Source organism: Maniola hyperantus, chromosome 4 (genome assembly GCF_902806685.2).
Source record: "Maniola hyperantus chromosome 4, iAphHyp1.2, whole genome shotgun sequence".
Lineage (NCBI taxonomy): Eukaryota > Metazoa > Arthropoda > Insecta > Lepidoptera > Nymphalidae > Maniola > Maniola hyperantus.
Window position 1 is genome coordinate 13,017,454 of NC_048539.1, and position 16,673 is coordinate 13,034,126.

Genomic DNA, 16,673 nt, shown 5'->3' on the forward strand with positions numbered 1-16,673 from the left:
ATTAAGTCGTATAACAGAGGTCATGACTGAGAATTTATATACGACCTATGAGTATAACCACAGAGTATAACAAGCTGTTGAAAGCTTGATTTAAGCGCAAGGCACACCTGCAGAGTGGAGCCGAGACAAAGCGTTCCGTACCCGCAAGGTGCCATAGCGAGACCCTATTACTAATCAAGAAACGTTTATTGCTTCGCATAGCTAACTATATTCTAAAAATATTAGCACTGTATAGTAAAATGCTGTTGGGAAATATTAACTATTTCTACATAAACTACTAAATAAAAAAAAACAGGTTACCTCCTGAGTTCTGAACATTTCTTGTAGGGACTTCCAAACGCCACGGTCTTGCGCCGCGCTGCCTGGATCCAGTGGCTCCCTGCGACTCGTCTGATGTCGTCCGTCCACCTAGTGGGGTGGTCTTCCAACGCTGCGTCTTCCGGTGCGAGGTCGCCATTCCAGCACCTTGCACAACGTCTATCGGTTGTACGAACTATGTGACCTGCCCATTGCCACTTCAGCTTCGCAACCCGTTGAGCTATGTCGGTTACTCTAGTTCTCCTACGGATCTCCTCATTTCTGTTAAGCGCAAGCTTATAATATATACCTACTTAGTTAAAAAAGAATATTGAAAAGAGGTTGTACGGGAGCGGTGCGTAGGCTCGACCGTACCAAAGGGAGATCTCCCACCGAGCGGTTGGTTTGCCAGCTATAAGCGTACGGTTGTATCTTAAAACTTTTTAATATAGTGCAGATCGCAGAAAACTCCGTTAGTGCGAGTACTGTCGGCGGTACATTTGTTCGAGACTACGTCATGAAACGTTATCAATTGAATTGCGCCATCTAGTTGCAACTCTGGCTACCGCCACAAGGTCACGACTCTCAGCAATTAAACCACCAGGGCCCAAAGCCAAGATGGCAGACAAGATAAAAGACAAACACCTGGGCACAGATATACCTAGTGCCACACCCGAGTAAGGAGACCAAGCCTCGAGGCCCGTACCCCCGTCTGGCTGTTCCGGCCAAATGGAGAAGACCCGCACATCATCTCAGCAATGATGAATACGATGCAGAGATATAGACTAGGTGGACGACTATAGTAGCTAAATGTAGTGTTATGTTTCCCTTTAACCTCTTTAAAGCCATCATAATATATCATTGGGGAAAGTGCTCGTCACTGGCATGTTGCCAGCAACACCCAGCAGCGCGTTTGTGTAATTGGTTGATGCTGCACCGACGCCTTGCTGTCTGGTGCCCTAATTTTAGTTTCATTTAGCTCTTGAATGTCGCTACTTTCGCTAATGTTCTTATCTGGTTAGATTTATTTTTATTTTTATTGATTATTTTTTAATTTAGTTTCATTGTTTTTGTCATGTTATGTAATATTTTTTGTGTGCAATAAAGTATTTCTATCTATCTATCTATCTATCTATTTATTACATCCCTGATGAAGTAGGCAATTTCTCTGTTAAGCATTTAATTGTACGCAGTAGGCACAGTAGGTATGCGGCAGAAAAAAATAATTGCAGATTTGTAGAGCGTTGTCTCTGCCGTTGAGACCGACATAATGTCATATAGGTATGAGTGATAGAGACAACGCTCTACCAAGCCGAAATGTCATTCTAAATGCCGATGTACATTACTTTCTGCCCCGTACTGTAACTCATCATCATCATGATCAACCCATCGCCGGCTCACTACAGAGCAGATCTCCTCTCAGAGTGAGAAGGGTTTTGGCCATAGTCTACCACGCTGGCCAAGTGTAGATAGGCACACTTCACACACCATTGAGAACATTATGGAGCGTGCCCGGGATCGAACCCCCGACTTCCGATTAGGAGGCGGACGTCCTAACCATTAGGCTATCACAGCTTAGCAATAGGTAACTATAGCACATTTAAAAAGGTACCTATAATATATATATTAGCACAGCGAAAAACTTACTTGGAACGTTGTTATTTATGTGAGATCTTCACATCTTGGTAGCTCTGCATCTTCAAACTGTGTGCACCACTACGCTTAACTTTGTTCTACTAAAGTAAGTTCCTGAAACTCTACGATATAATATTATCTAGTTCCGTTGTAACTACTACTTCACTATGTATAGCACGCGACAGGTCGAGATGGCAATCGGGGAGGGAACGCCCCGCACACTCGCACAGTCCCCGCGCTAACACGGTGCAGCTGAGCGCGGGTGACGTTCGGGTGTGCGGGGCGTCCCCCCCGCCTCATACCCCAATTGCCATCTCAACCTGTCGCGGACTACACCTACTTGTAAATTTAAGTTTGAAAGACGTTAAACTTCTCAAAGCTAACTTTAACAAGCTCTATGATATGATAAGAAGTAGGTACATATAGACTAAAGTTTTAGTACCTATTCTCTCCGCCTCATCCCATCGGACCATGAGAGTGACGGAATAGAGTGTACAGTATGCGGCAGAAAGTAATGTACATCGGCCTTTACAATGACTTTTCGGCTTTGTAGCGTTGTCTCTGTCACTCATACCTATATGACGTTTAGTCAATCTCAACGACAGAGACAATGCTCTACAAATCCGCTATCTTCTTCCTTCTAAAGGTCGATGTACATGACTTTCTGCCGTGTACTGTAGATACCTATGTTTGCGCATACACTTTGTGCACTATAATAAGGTTAGCTACTCTTCTCAAGTAAGATTGGCTGCCATGGCCAAAATTCGGTTAGGCGAAAATTTTATTGGTTACCAATAGATATTTTGATGTTAAAACATGTTTATAAGTATTAGAGCAACGTTAAAATACTCTGTAATCGGTTAAATAATAAAATAGAACTTGTGTTTAACTGTCTATAAAAAAAAAAGAAAAAAAAAAAGATACCGAATATTCATTTTCACTTTACGCTCGCTATTCAATAAATGCTTTCGTTCTTAGTTTCTAACTTTAACAGTTTTCATCGGCTATAATACCTCTTTTAGCGGAAATGTTTCGACTTATAAGAAGGATTTAATTTAATTAATACCGTGTCGTCAGCATCTGCACACTTTAATTTAGAAATAGAAAAAGTGGGGAAAACTCGGAAAATAATACTCAGTAATTTGTGCGGTCGTGTAATTAAAAAGGTTTTCTTTGTTGCTGGCTGAGGATATTAAGGAATATATGAAAAGAGAGGGAAATTTATCCTAAGTAAATTGTGTTACAGTAAATTAAGATGTATCTTGTGAAATAAGGCGTATTATATAAACACCTGTATTAAATTGAGCACTTAGTAAAAGCTTCAGTACACATTAGCCTAATCCATTCGGCGAATGGTGGTCAACGTGAAAACGTTGCTTGCAAATTGCACCAAGATCCTTCGATGTTTTTGTATGTATTTCAAATCAAAAAACGCATTATCACACGTTAGATGCACGCGGAAAATATACCCCAAGTACTTAGCTCGAGAAAATGCTTTTAAGTCTGCATCCTGACTCCCTAGTGAGAGCAGATGTAGCTGTAAGTGGTGCGGCTAGCGACGTGTATACTGTATGGTATAGTAAATAGGTATAGCTGGAGGGAGATCACACGAGCAGCAGTGAAGAATTCAGAGCCACGACCACTCTGTCAAGAGTGAACGATTGAGAAGAAGAAGAAGAATAGTAAATAGATTGTCACCACGCTGATGTGCAGTGACCCAGCATTTTGTGTAATTTTATTGCAAAAGTAAACTTATTTGCTATCGTTTTGTATGAATCAGCTGCTCAAAATCAGCGAGACGCGGTGTTCGTATTTAAAATACACAACGAAACGAGAACAGACGCCAATTCTATTACCTACCTCATAGTTTTGTGATAGTGCAACTTGGCGTTTCTGAAGGCTAGCGGAGGTTGGCTTGCCTTCTTTTTATTTCACAAACTTCAAAGAAGCCGTATTTTTAAAAAGACGTTTTAACTTGAAACGTGGCCGGCATTTGTCGAACGTACCGGGCCAATGTGTATTGGAGCCATAAAATTGAGAGGCGCTAATATTATTAAAGAATAACGCATTTAGCTTAATTTGGGCTATAAACTATCGTGAGTGATTTTCATTATAAACTGGTAAAAAAGTAAAGCCGGTTTCTTCTAAATTAATAACTTAATTTGATTCTCTTTACTTTTCTCTCCTTAAAATTGTAAATACAGTAATTATATTTGCGCTACAATTTTCTCAACTCTATTCCACAGTATAATAAAAGCGCCGTTTCGGTCCAGTGTTACCATTTAAAGCGAGGAAATTAATTAATTTATGGCTGCGAGCGGGATTTTATTTGTCAAAGGGCGAACTGGCGTCAGTGTTGACAGACTTTAATTTAGAAATGGGCGAGATGGATTAATTTAGAAATGGGGAAGACTTTTTGAAGTATTGCCACTGAATGAAATATTTTATTTTACTTCGTTGATAAACTAGAACCGAGTTGGCGAGCAATGAGAAGCGAGTGTGCGAGTGTGGTACATTCAAATTGTGCGAGTGTTTTGAGCAATACTCGCCACCGATAGACACTCAAATCATACAAAACCACACTAATCTTCCAGAACACACTCAGCGTTCGTTTCATTCCGACACCGGAGTATCCTCAGGAGATGTAGACGGATTATATCGAATTAAGCTTGTGGTTCCTATATCATGGACTATCGCAAAGTAACACTTGCTGCTTTCTATCCAACAACGGAAAGGGCGATTTCGTTACGAAGACCAGCTAATGATCTTTACCAACCGTTTCTAAGCTAATGAATGAAATAAGGTTGTCAACGGGAACCCAGTACTAAGCCTCCACTGTCCGTCCGTCTGTCCGTCTGTCTGTCTGTCTGCCAACAGGTACGGAACACAGAATGCCACAGAATGTGTATTTCTTTTGTCGCTATAACAACAAATAATAAAAATTTCAAAATGGCCGCCATGAAAATAAAATATAAATGTTCTTTCTTATACGATGGTAGGTACTTATTCGTGTGCGAATCCGACTCGCACTTGACCGTTTTATCTTAATATAAAAACGAAAAGGTGACTGACTGACTGTCTAATCTATCAAGGCACAGCTCAAACTACATGGACGCATCGGGCTGAAATTTGGCATGCAGATAGCTGTTATGACGTAGGCATCCGCTAAGAAAGGATTTTTGAAAATTCAACCCCTAAGGGTGTGAAATAGGGGTTTGAAATTTGTGTAGTCCACGTCCATAAGCTAGTTTATTTAATACTAGCTTATGCTCGCGACTTCATCCGCGTGGACTACACAAATTTCAACCCCCTATTTCACCCCCTTAGGGGTTGAATTTTCAAAAAGCCTTTCTTAGCAGATGCCTACGTCGTAATAGCTATCTGCATGCCAAATTTCAGCTCGACCCGTCCAGTAGTTTGAGCTGTGCGTTGATAGATCAGTCAGTCAGTCACCTTTTCATTTTATCTATTATTTAGAAAAGTAAAAGTGATAATAAACATCTGTTTAAAAGGAACCGCCGGCAACCACCTGCTTCGTGCCCACTGTCCACGCCCACCCGGCGTCGGCGCTGTTCATTCGACCGTATCGGACCCTATGGGTAGTACTTTCGCCTTCACAATAGTATCAAAGAGTCTTTTAACCGATTACGGCAAAGCCAAAACAGAGGATTGTCATTTTGTTTATAGTGTGTTGGATCAACCAATAAATTGATTTCTATTCTATTCTATTCTATTCTATTTTTATCTGTCTATACTGTATATTAAGTATGTCTATATCTAGGTACTATGTGTGTTAACATTATGGGCCGGGTGACATAACCTGGTGGTTCTATAAGACATAGCTACCTGCCAGATTTACTGGTAATAACCCCCGGTGACGCTGTAGCAGCCAGTAGGGCCTACGCAGCATAGTCAATCCGAAAGAAAAAAACAAATTTCATGATTCTAAGGCAACGGGAAGTATCCTATTGGTTTTAATTCCCTTGATAGGTCTTACCAGATATGACAGACAACCAGTGATCTTATAAGGGTTCCTTTTTCTCTCTCAAGATACGCAACCTTAAGCAACAAGATAAAAATGGATTTAGGTAATCTACCTCACAAAACAGTGCGAAGAGCTAGGGGATTTGTATGTTACCCACTAAAGCTTTGAAAGTGACGCGATCCGATATTGGGTCGCGATATTGGTGGATTAGCTCAGCGCGCTATGGAGCCAGCTATGTTGGGAATCTCTCTGGGATAAAATCTGTAACGAGGAAATTTGCAGAAGAGCAAAAGGATTGTCACGCTGAAGTGGCAATGGGTAGGTCATGTCTGTCGCAGAACCGACGACCGACGGGGCAGACGTGTTCTGGAGTGGATACCACATAACGGTAAGCGCAGTGTAGGACAACCTCTAGCCCGCTGGACTGATGACCTGAAGAAGGTAGCGGGGAGCGGGTGGATGAGGAAGACGGAGACCGACATGTTTTATCGAGGTGGTCATCATTATCTTCAGGATCAACATGAGTTGATTGATTGTTGTTGTGTGGGTTCAGTGATTGTTGATGAGATGCTGGACCGTTACTGAGCGCGGGTCTCCTCTCAGAATGAGAAGGGATTAAGTCAGTCCGCCACGCCGGCCAAGTGCGAATTAGCAGACTTTACCCACTAATTTTACAATACTAATTGAGGAAGGCTGAGAACCGGGTGTTCTGACGCTATTTGAAAAAATCCTATTATGCTCAGCTGTGGACGCCCGCAGGCTGAAATAATGATGATAATGAAAATAGATCTTACTTAATAAAATACAATATTTTTAAGCACTTTTCGATTCAAAAGTACAAAATGCTACCTGTTTCATTCTTAATACTACTGATGAAAAAGGATAGGCGATTGACTTAGTCATAAAGTGACACTAAACACAGAATGAAAGCACTTTATTAGGGGATAGTGGAACGAGGTGCCCTGCGCTTCGTTTTATAGAGAGAAAGCCAGCGCGTGCCAGATCTTCGTTATTTTATAAAAGCTGAAAATTTCTCTGTGTATTGTACCAAATACTGGGAGGAACGTTTATTTGGATTTTTGTTTGGATCATGGTGGCTTTGGGAGATAACAGGTAATAAAAGTGTAAAAACATGGCAACCCCCTGCAAGACACCCTTAAATTTTAACAACTTTAAGGGTGTCTTGCTGACAGGGGGGTTGCTATGATACTAAATATCTGGCAATGCATGACGTGATTTCTAATACTATTCTGACGAAAATTTGAATAAATTGAACGTTATAATTTGGAGTAAGATTTTTTACACCTTTATTACCTGTTATCTCCCAAAACCACAATGACAATGATCCAAATAAACGTTCCTCCCAGTGTTGGGGACAATACGCAGAGAAACTTTTAGCTTTTATAAAATAACGAAGGTCTGGCATGCGCTGGCTCTTAGTCCACTAGGGGATAATGGAAAGGGTGCCTTGCGCCTTATTTTAGTATTACCACAGTATTACTGACATTTGAAGCTTTCATACAGTTTTCTATTTGTTTCGGTATCAAGTTGACCTTTGCTTTTGTGCTAGTAAGTATAGTAAAACAAATTAGTTTTGTGTTATTTTAATGGGCTTTGCATTGTCTTGATGGGGTCAGTTATATCAGTTTTTAGCGGAGTATTTACTTATACTGGGTAAGTTTACCTCGTTACAATTTCATCATCATCAACCGATAGACGTCCACTGCTCGACATAGGTCTCGTGTAGGGACTTCCATTTCACACGCCGCCGCGGTCTTGCATAGCCTGAATTCAGCGGCTCCCTGCGACTCGTCTGATGTCGTCCGTACACCTAGTGTGGTCCTACCTAGGGGGGTCTTCCAACGCTGCGTCTTTCGTTGCGAGGTCGCCATTCCAGCACCTTGGGACCACAACGTCTATCAATTTTACGAACTATGTGCCCTGCCCATTGCCACTAAAAGTGCGATAATATATCGCATCCGGAAATTGTAACATGTCGGAAAAGCGTGCTAGCTTGCTATTTAGGTGGTGATATATTTCCCTAACCCACGCGAGTTACGTGTGAAAACTGTTAGATATACTCAAATACTCGTAAATCGTATGTAGGATAACTAGATTACATGTACCTATAAGAAAATAAGTATTTTAGCGTTTAAACTACCGTGAGTGATTTCCATTATAAATACTATCTGTCCCGGCTTACTCACGTGTGTAGTCGACGTTAGCCCGACTAGTTTCGAACCCCAGCCACCCTCACAACGGGCTCTACGGGCAGCGGCACGTGCGTCCCGCAGTCAAAACCGCGGCGCGTGCGCGGACGGACTCCCTTGAAAAAGGACCCCGGATGGGTTCGAAACTAGTCGGGCTAACGTCGACTACACACGTGAGTAAGCCGGGACAGATAGTATTTATAAGAAAATAAGTAATTGTAAAGTTATTTTACTAAAGCTCAATTCCATTTTTTTTAAATTGAAAATGTTACTACATTAAGGTTCTTTACACACATATGCTCAATGAATTATTTTTATGTGCTATTTATTATGTTGGGTACCTTCGCTCGAAGTTTTCTGCGTTACTTTTAATAGTTCCTGCGACACTTTCGAGGGTTTACGTGTTACGTTCGAAGATTTCTGTGTTAGTTTCAAAGGTTTCTACGTTACGCTCGAATTAGTAAATTGTCACATCTTTTACCAAGTAGGTAGTGTGTTTTCGAATAATTCCTATCCTTTTTATTTAAGTCGACTTACTTGGCGATCTTATAGAATTCCGTTTTTACCTTTTGAATTTCATACCTCTAACTTATAAAAAGTATCGGAAAATTCATCGTCAAAGTGCATACTAATTACTATAATAATTAATGGTTCTTATAACTACTTAGCGTAACCTATTTCACGACAGTCAAGGAAAATGGAAAAGGAAAAAGTTAAAGCTCTCTCAAAGTTGGAAAAATAAACCTTAACAAACTATTTCAAAGTAAGAAAAGCCCCTACTGATACCCGAGCTTTGAAGAGAAGACTTAATTTCCTGCGAACTAGCTAAAACTTTAAACTTAGTTCCTTACCTAATGTTTTGTATGGGAGGTTGCGTTTGGAAAACTTGGTTTAGTTTTGCTATATATTTCCAATCTAAAATATTACTACTTGTAACTATAGGCAATAGCTATAGAAAAGGCATCTTATAAGCAAGCGCGTTCTATCTTAGGCTGCATCATCACTTGCCACCAGGTCTGATTACAGCCAAGCGCTAGTCTATAATTATACAAAATACTAGCTGACCCGGCGAACTTCGTACCGCCTAACAGTCAATTCTTTTTAAGGCAATTTTTTAAATTTTTCTCTCCGTAAGAACCATCCTCGTACTTCAAGGAATATTATAAAAAAAGAATTAGAGAAATCGGTTCAGATGTTCTCGAGATTTGCGATCAGCAACACATTTAGCGATTCATTTTTATATAATTATAGAGAAGATGTTTGAAATGTATATTGATATAGCAAAATAATACCAGCATTCGAAATCTCTTCGGCAGAGTTCTCTTTATGCCTTCATTTTCCGACAAAATCAACTTTTCCATTGAATTGCGAAGTATTAAATGTTTCAAGTTTATATTAACAGCTGAAGTTTAATTTCGAGATTAATTTTTAATGCTGTTGTTATAAACTTTTCAAAGGGGAGTTCGAAGTCTTAAAATAAAATTGATCAGGGTATTTAATACAATAGGTACAACTTTATTTGTGGCCGCGAGCAAAAATCGCGTTTGTGATGTTTGCATCGTTCCGATTCTAATCTTGAATTTTTTGTCGATATCATTTTTGTAGAACATATTTTAAGAGTTTTATGGTTTACAAGATTTACATTGGCGCCTAACGTGGGGCAAAAAGCATAGTCGGCCTCCTAATCGGGAGGTCAGGGGCTCGATCCCGAGCACACAGCTCTGACTTTTCTTAAATATCACTTGCTTTTACGGAGAAGAAAAACATCGCGAGGAAACCTGTACACCTGAGAATTTTTCCTAATGTTCTCAAAGGTAGGTTTGTGAAGTCTGCCAATCCGCACTTGGCCAGCGTGGTGGATGGCCAAATCCTTCTCATTCTAATAGGAGATCCGTGCTCAGCAGTGAGCCGATGATAATTATTATTATCATAACTGAAAGTTTTGTGAATTTTGATTGAAATGTTTTTTAGAGGGACTTTAGGTGGACCTCATCCATCTTGATACTTGAATTATTTTTTTGTAAAACTCAGCTCTGTTCGTTTTGGACGTATCGGTTTATTTCTACACGTGAATTAATTCTTTATTAGATACGAGTACTAGATGATGCCCGCGACTTCGTGGATTTAGGTTTTTTAAAAATCCTTTGAAGAACTCTTTAATTTTCCGGGATAAAACGTAGCCTATGTCATTCCCCGGGATGTAAGTTAACCACTCTGTACCACATTTCATCAAAATCGGGCTGTGAAAAGCTAGCAGACAGACAGACACACTTTCGCATTTATAATATTAGTTTGGATTTGTGTTATGTGTATTGTATTTTAGCCCTTATTTCTTTCGCAGTTAAGTATATAAACTCAAACTCAAATCATTTATTCGAATTGGCTACCATTTGTACACTTTTTGATTGTCAATTGTGTAATTTGTAAGACAGTGATGTGATGGTGATAATTAATTACGTAAACTTAACACTAAAGCTACGAGGGTTCCATACGCGCTGTATATAAAAGTACAATAAGTAATACAAAATGAACTCTGGGCTATGAATATGAAATGTAATGTATTTAAGACCCATTCTTTATCCGTTATTTCGTGTTATTTTACTTGGAACACGAGCGAATCATATTACTGTAAATTCATACAATACATCAGTAAACGTTATAATATGTAAATACGTAACATGAGTTAACCATATTGGGTATGTTATTTTGGTCTTATATATTAACTTCGTAAAAAATATAGTTCTATTATGCTAATATATTTTGCTCGGAGCATCACATTCGGAATAATTTTATGCGTGAAAAGTGTGTCTCTTGTATAATATGCGGCAATAAAAGCATAATGGGTTGTTACAAGAACAACAAGTTAAGGTTGGTTAAGTTTGGACTCATACTTGATTTATGCAACTCATTTTTCTTTTTAGTAGTGGTCAAAATTTAACGGTAACCGTAACTTAAATTCTACAACTACCATGCAACTGGACCTAATTTGGCAGTTGGAAAAACAAAAGATTACTGCGGTATTTTTAAAATCTAAATATAGTCCGCGACAGGTTGAGATGGCAATTGGGGTATGAAGCGAAGGGATGCCCCGCACACCCGCACGTCACCCGCGCTCGCCCGCACTGGGCTAGCGCGGGGGCTGTGTGGTTCCCCGATTGCCATTTCAACCTGTTGCGTACTATACATGTGGATGTAGTCGCGGATATATTATAAGCTCGTAAATTTAAGTGAAGGTACTTTTATGATTGTTCTTATACTTCGCAGAATAAACGAAATAAATGAGAGATCCTCAAAATTGCTTAGCAGCAGATGTTATTTAATTTGTCAGTATTATGCGGGATAATGGTAATGCTAATTACATTTTCAAAGCTCTAAATGTTCGTGCAAAATTTCATTAGGAGAGGCGCCTTGAACAATAATTAGTTTATTCGCTCTTATGTGAAGCCGTATATGCGGGGTCTAAATAATAAATGTACCGCAAATAAAACGAGTAAAAAAAGTTGAATGAAAATACAAAAAAGCTAGTTATAGAGAATATTAATTTGTAGGTCCAAAGTCTTAAATGTGAGAAAATGGCAATTTTGAAAGAATAAAGTCAATAAGTTGAAATATTTAATTTTTTTGTTAAAATATAAATTAATAAAAATATAATTAATAATAATAATGAAATATTTAATTTTTTTGTTTTTGAAGTTGTATTTTTAAATTTATATCATTGGGAAAAAGAAAAAAAGATAGAAAAAGGAGCAGTTTTTATTTAGATTCGTTCATTGGTATGTATTTTCTTCTTCGACGCTAAAGAATACATGCAAATATTCGAGAGTGGGAGCGGGGCGGGGGGATATAATTGACAGGACAAGACTGAAATTATTATTGATAACCTTGAATAGATAAGTAGGTAGATACTGAACACAAAAATTTATCGAAATTTTCCGTAGATAAAAGGAAAGTTAGAGTTGGCTGGCTGGAGAATATAAAGGGAAAATAATGAAGGCTACAAACGATAATGATAACAATAGATGTGAATTCGGGCTTCATTTCCGATGATCAATGCTCCCTTGTTCGGATATTTCCAAATACCTATTTATATATTTATATACCTAAATATTGGGTGCGATTGTCAATACTTTTTATTACCTAACTAGATAAACATTATAATATTGTATTTGTATTGTTTGCACATAAGTATATAAATAGAACTGATAATATTCGACATAAATAACATTATAAATATTCATAACCTTTTTAAATTCCCTTGAACTTAAGTCCTGGTAAGGATTTATTTTGAAACCTAGGAATAGAACTACTTGTTATACAAATCTGACGACCTCCCTGGCGCAGTGGTGAGCGCTGTGGTCTTAATAGTGGGAGGTCCCGGGTTCGATTCCTGGCAGGGGTTTGGAATTTTATAATTTCTAAATTTCTGGTCTGGTCTGGTGGGAGGCTTCGGCCGGGGCTAGTTACCACCCTACCGGCAAAGCCGTGCCGCCAAGCGATTTAGCGTTCCGGTACGATGCCGTGTAGAAACCAAAGGGGTATGGGTTTAATAAAAACTGCCATACCCCTTCCAGGTTAGCCCGCTATCATCTTAGGCTGCATCATCACTTACCACCAGGTGAGATTGCAGTCAAGGGCTAACTTGTATCTGAATAATAATTTGAAAAAAAAAAAAATAGCGGGCGAACGGCCCGCGATTGTGTCTCACCCATTTTGCAGCATCTGGGAAAACGCCAATGCATTCCCAGCTTTTGAAGATTTTGTTTTATCTGTTATTTAAATGTAAACGATTATGCTATCGAAGGGTGAAAAAGATTTATAAAATCTATTTTTCTCTTGTTCACAGTCGTAGCGAGTCGGCTCTCAACAGCCCAACAGAACCAGATATATCGCTTGCAGCCTCCCTCACCGATCCGCTGGAGGCCCACACCCTTGATGATGCTCGAAGAACCATCAGGTATACATCGTTTTGTTTTTTGCCTGTAGTTTGCCTTTTTTGTGTAGCCTTTTTGCCATTTTTGAAATTATTTCTAGCTTTATATTATAGTATCGTAAAACTGGATTATATAATTATTTCCATAATTCAGACGTTCTTCTTGAAGCTTTCTTACGTTAACATTTCATTGTTCATTCATTTGTTGTTTCATTTGTTTCCAGAGACCTTCGGATGAAATACCGTGCGCAGGCCCACCAACTTCTAACATGGCGCCGCTCACAACGAACTCAAGAAGAACTAGTCACACGTTTGCAACGAGAAAAGGCTGAACAACTCAAATCACTTTCCAGCCAACTCCTCTTATTCGAATCACGATTGGTTCGCAAACAGAAGGAGATAACCAACATGCTTGCCTTGCGGGAGACAATTATCATGAAGCAGCAAAAAGTTATCGAATCTCTTCAATCCAAACTACTCGATAATGGTATCGATACATCGCAAACTATTCCAGACTTTAGAGATATGTTACAAGATTCACACATCACAGGCGACTTTGATTCTCTAAACGATTCCGATTCAGCTGTTATAATGGAAGATGTTGATTCCGATTGCAGTAATCTGCCCAATGTGCCGAGATTTAGGTCAGCTAATCCTGATAGCGTTACAATAGTCCGATCGATCTCAGATGCTATAGATCCAAACTTGAAATATAACGTCGTTAGGCGTTCGAATGGATTTTTGCGAAGGCCAGAAATCTTAGAGACAGTTTACAGCGTAGAAGAAGAAGTCGACGGGGATTCAACAAAAGGTTTAAGTGCACAGAATAGTACTGAAAAGGAATTAAAAGATTTCAACAAAACTGACGAGCAAAAGTATCAGGAAACTAGTCTTCTAGCTCAGCGGCGAGACAATTTCCGCATGAGAAGTGTAGTATTAACGGGCGATGTGAAGAGCATAGATAATGATAAAGATGGTAAGGCTAAAAGTAACAGTGAATTGTGGTCGTATAGCTATGTGCCAAAAAGAATGATGCCACCTAACGACTCGGATGAGGAAGTCACTTCCAATCCGGAAAGTGATGAAGGGGAGACGGAACCGCCACCAAACCATGTGGTTACTTATAATAGAGTCATGTCAAATCACAGAAATGTGACTAAACCGAAAGATGTTAAGTACAAAAGGATAAATAAAGCAAAGTCTAAAAGCTTGGAGGAATTGCGGGGAAGATTAAAGAATTGGGTAGAAAAGGGAAACAAGCTATCGGATATGCCTCTGGAGCATGCGCAAAGCTATGCCTAAATGGTTTTATCAAGTTCCTTTATTTATCTTTGTGAGAAATTCTTAGAGAATGAACCGCTTAACTTAAAGTCACAATGCGAAATTCTCCAAGCTATAAACTTCATCAAAAGCCCACCAGTGCCGGCTTCATTCCGCTGAAGATAAGCGCATTTACAATTAGAATTTTAAATCGACGTCTCCCAAGTCTCGTCTTAATTCTCGCCAGAATGGTTTTTTGTGTAATTGTCGAGTGATATAAATCTTAATATGCCAAATTGTGTGTTTTATGAGGCTTGTGTTTTGGAGTCAAATTAAAACACAATTTAAAGTTAATTCAAAAGTATTAGTAGTGCGTAGTAGAAGCAAACTTTTGGGATAATAGACAGCTTTTGATGTTATGAAAAGATTTCAAACTTCACCGTAATAATTTTCTCAATTGAGTATTTACATTGTTACTCGCACACATATACAATTGTTAAGAAGTAAGATTAAACTATTAGCTAGAATATGAAAGAAAACATATTTTTGAATCATTTCTCATTACAATTTTCATACCCATACATGCAATTAATTTCTACATGTCAGGTAGATATAAGATATACTGTACGGGCGTTTATATGACTATTTAATAGTAATACATATAAGATTTTGATTCGTTAAAATTTTCATTACATAGATGCTCAAAAAAAATTAATGTACAACAAAAAACATTCATTTCCTTCTGAACCTATTAGAAAAATCTATAACTAGAATAAGTATTCCTAATCAATAAGTGGGTAGTTGTTGTTCTCCAACAAGAAAATATTAAAGACGATTTATGCACTATTCTTGATACTTGATCTATTGTAAAAAGATTTCTAAGATATGAAAGTGTTGTGGAAACTAAAATGGTAATATTATCCATGCAATTGTAATTTTAAGGGCTGTATTAGATAAATATATAGCAACATGTATGACGTACCTATATTACTATTTGGTCATGGAGACTGTCTCAATGAACCAGAGAGAGTAACTTTCATAGTCCCTGGTTTTTAGTTCAAACGCAGACATTTTTATTAAGAGTTTAATTTTTTTTTCTGCTTACATTGTCATGATAAATAACGTCAATTATTATTATCAACTTAGATTTTGGATCGTTTATGAGCTGAAGCCTATTCAGTTTTATTCATGAAAATTTGGCGTGTTATACTGATGTATAAACTGCAAATTGTTGGACTTGAAAAAAAGCTGAATAGATAAGCAGAAATATAATATTCCCTAAATCATTACTCATGTGTTTAATAAATGGCAATTCTGTTTCCAAGTACAACTAGTATATAAAAAAATGCACACACCACAGGCAAAATCCATTGTCATACCGCCTAAAAATTCTCATACATTTCAAAATTATACAGACTCTTATTAGTTATATATTTCCACTATAGTGATTTACTTAAAAATTACCTACGATACGAGCTTTATAAAAAACATTACAATTAATGATTGCTTAGATTAAAATACATAATTTGTGATTAATATTGGGTTGTGTATTAAATATAATATTGTACACTTTTAATCCTGTTATAAATTTTAAAATAAGAATTTATTAGTTGCGTAGAAGAAATCGTGATTGAAATTTTTTGTTATTACTTTTAAAATCAATGGAAACTACTATAAATAAAAATCTCTATATTCCATATGATGCTGTAAGACTTCAACTCAAAAATTCCTTTTAATTTGTTTTTAATTTATATTAATTTCCATTCCATCACCGGAGTTTTTTTTTCAAAATTGCGCACGACTGATTTTTACTGTCGCACGTTTCTTTATAACATTTAATTTGGATTTGACACCCTGTGATTTTTAATTAATATTACATCTCTTTTCGTAGATATAAGTTGTAAAAATAAATTTAGGTCGTTGTAAGAAATTTCTCAATAAAAAAAAGAAAATATTTATTGTGTATCGGTGCCAATTGTAGATGTAGTTCTGTTTTCTACCATAGATGTTATGTTAAAAAATACACAGGTGATATATAAACTTCAATATAAAGTACTTAGGTACTTAGTTTTGCATAGATTTTTGTGATTTAACTGTAGAAAATTCATAAATGATCAAAATTAGTCGATCGCGCTCCATTATTGGGTTGCAGCTATACCTACATAGATAATATAAGTACGAGTAGGTATATATTTTTTAGATAATATTTTTCTATACTGGGTCACAATAATAAAACGATGAGAGTATATGGTACCTAACCACTAATTTTAAAAACAAAAGTTTTATCACCTGTATATACTTACCTACATACCTATATCAAATTTCAATTGTGTGTTATAAAAAAATATTTAACTAA

The 16,673-nt window shown here is 37.7% G+C and overlaps 1 protein-coding gene across 2 annotated transcripts in view; it reads left to right on the forward strand.

Annotated features, from left to right (window-relative positions):
* LOC117997175 (uncharacterized) overlaps positions 1–16,269 on the forward strand; it is a 119,575-nt gene extending 103,306 nt beyond the window's left edge. For both annotated transcript variants that reach the window (XM_069498026.1, XM_034985362.2), the window contains exons 4-5: positions 12,971–13,081; positions 13,282–16,269. In XM_069498026.1, the coding sequence (XP_069354127.1) occupies positions 12,971–13,081; positions 13,282–14,359 (1,189 nt within the window). In that variant the 3' untranslated portion in view covers positions 14,360–16,269. The remainder of the gene's footprint in view (positions 1–12,970; positions 13,082–13,281) is intronic.
* The last annotated feature ends 404 nt before the right edge of the window (positions 16,270–16,673 follow it).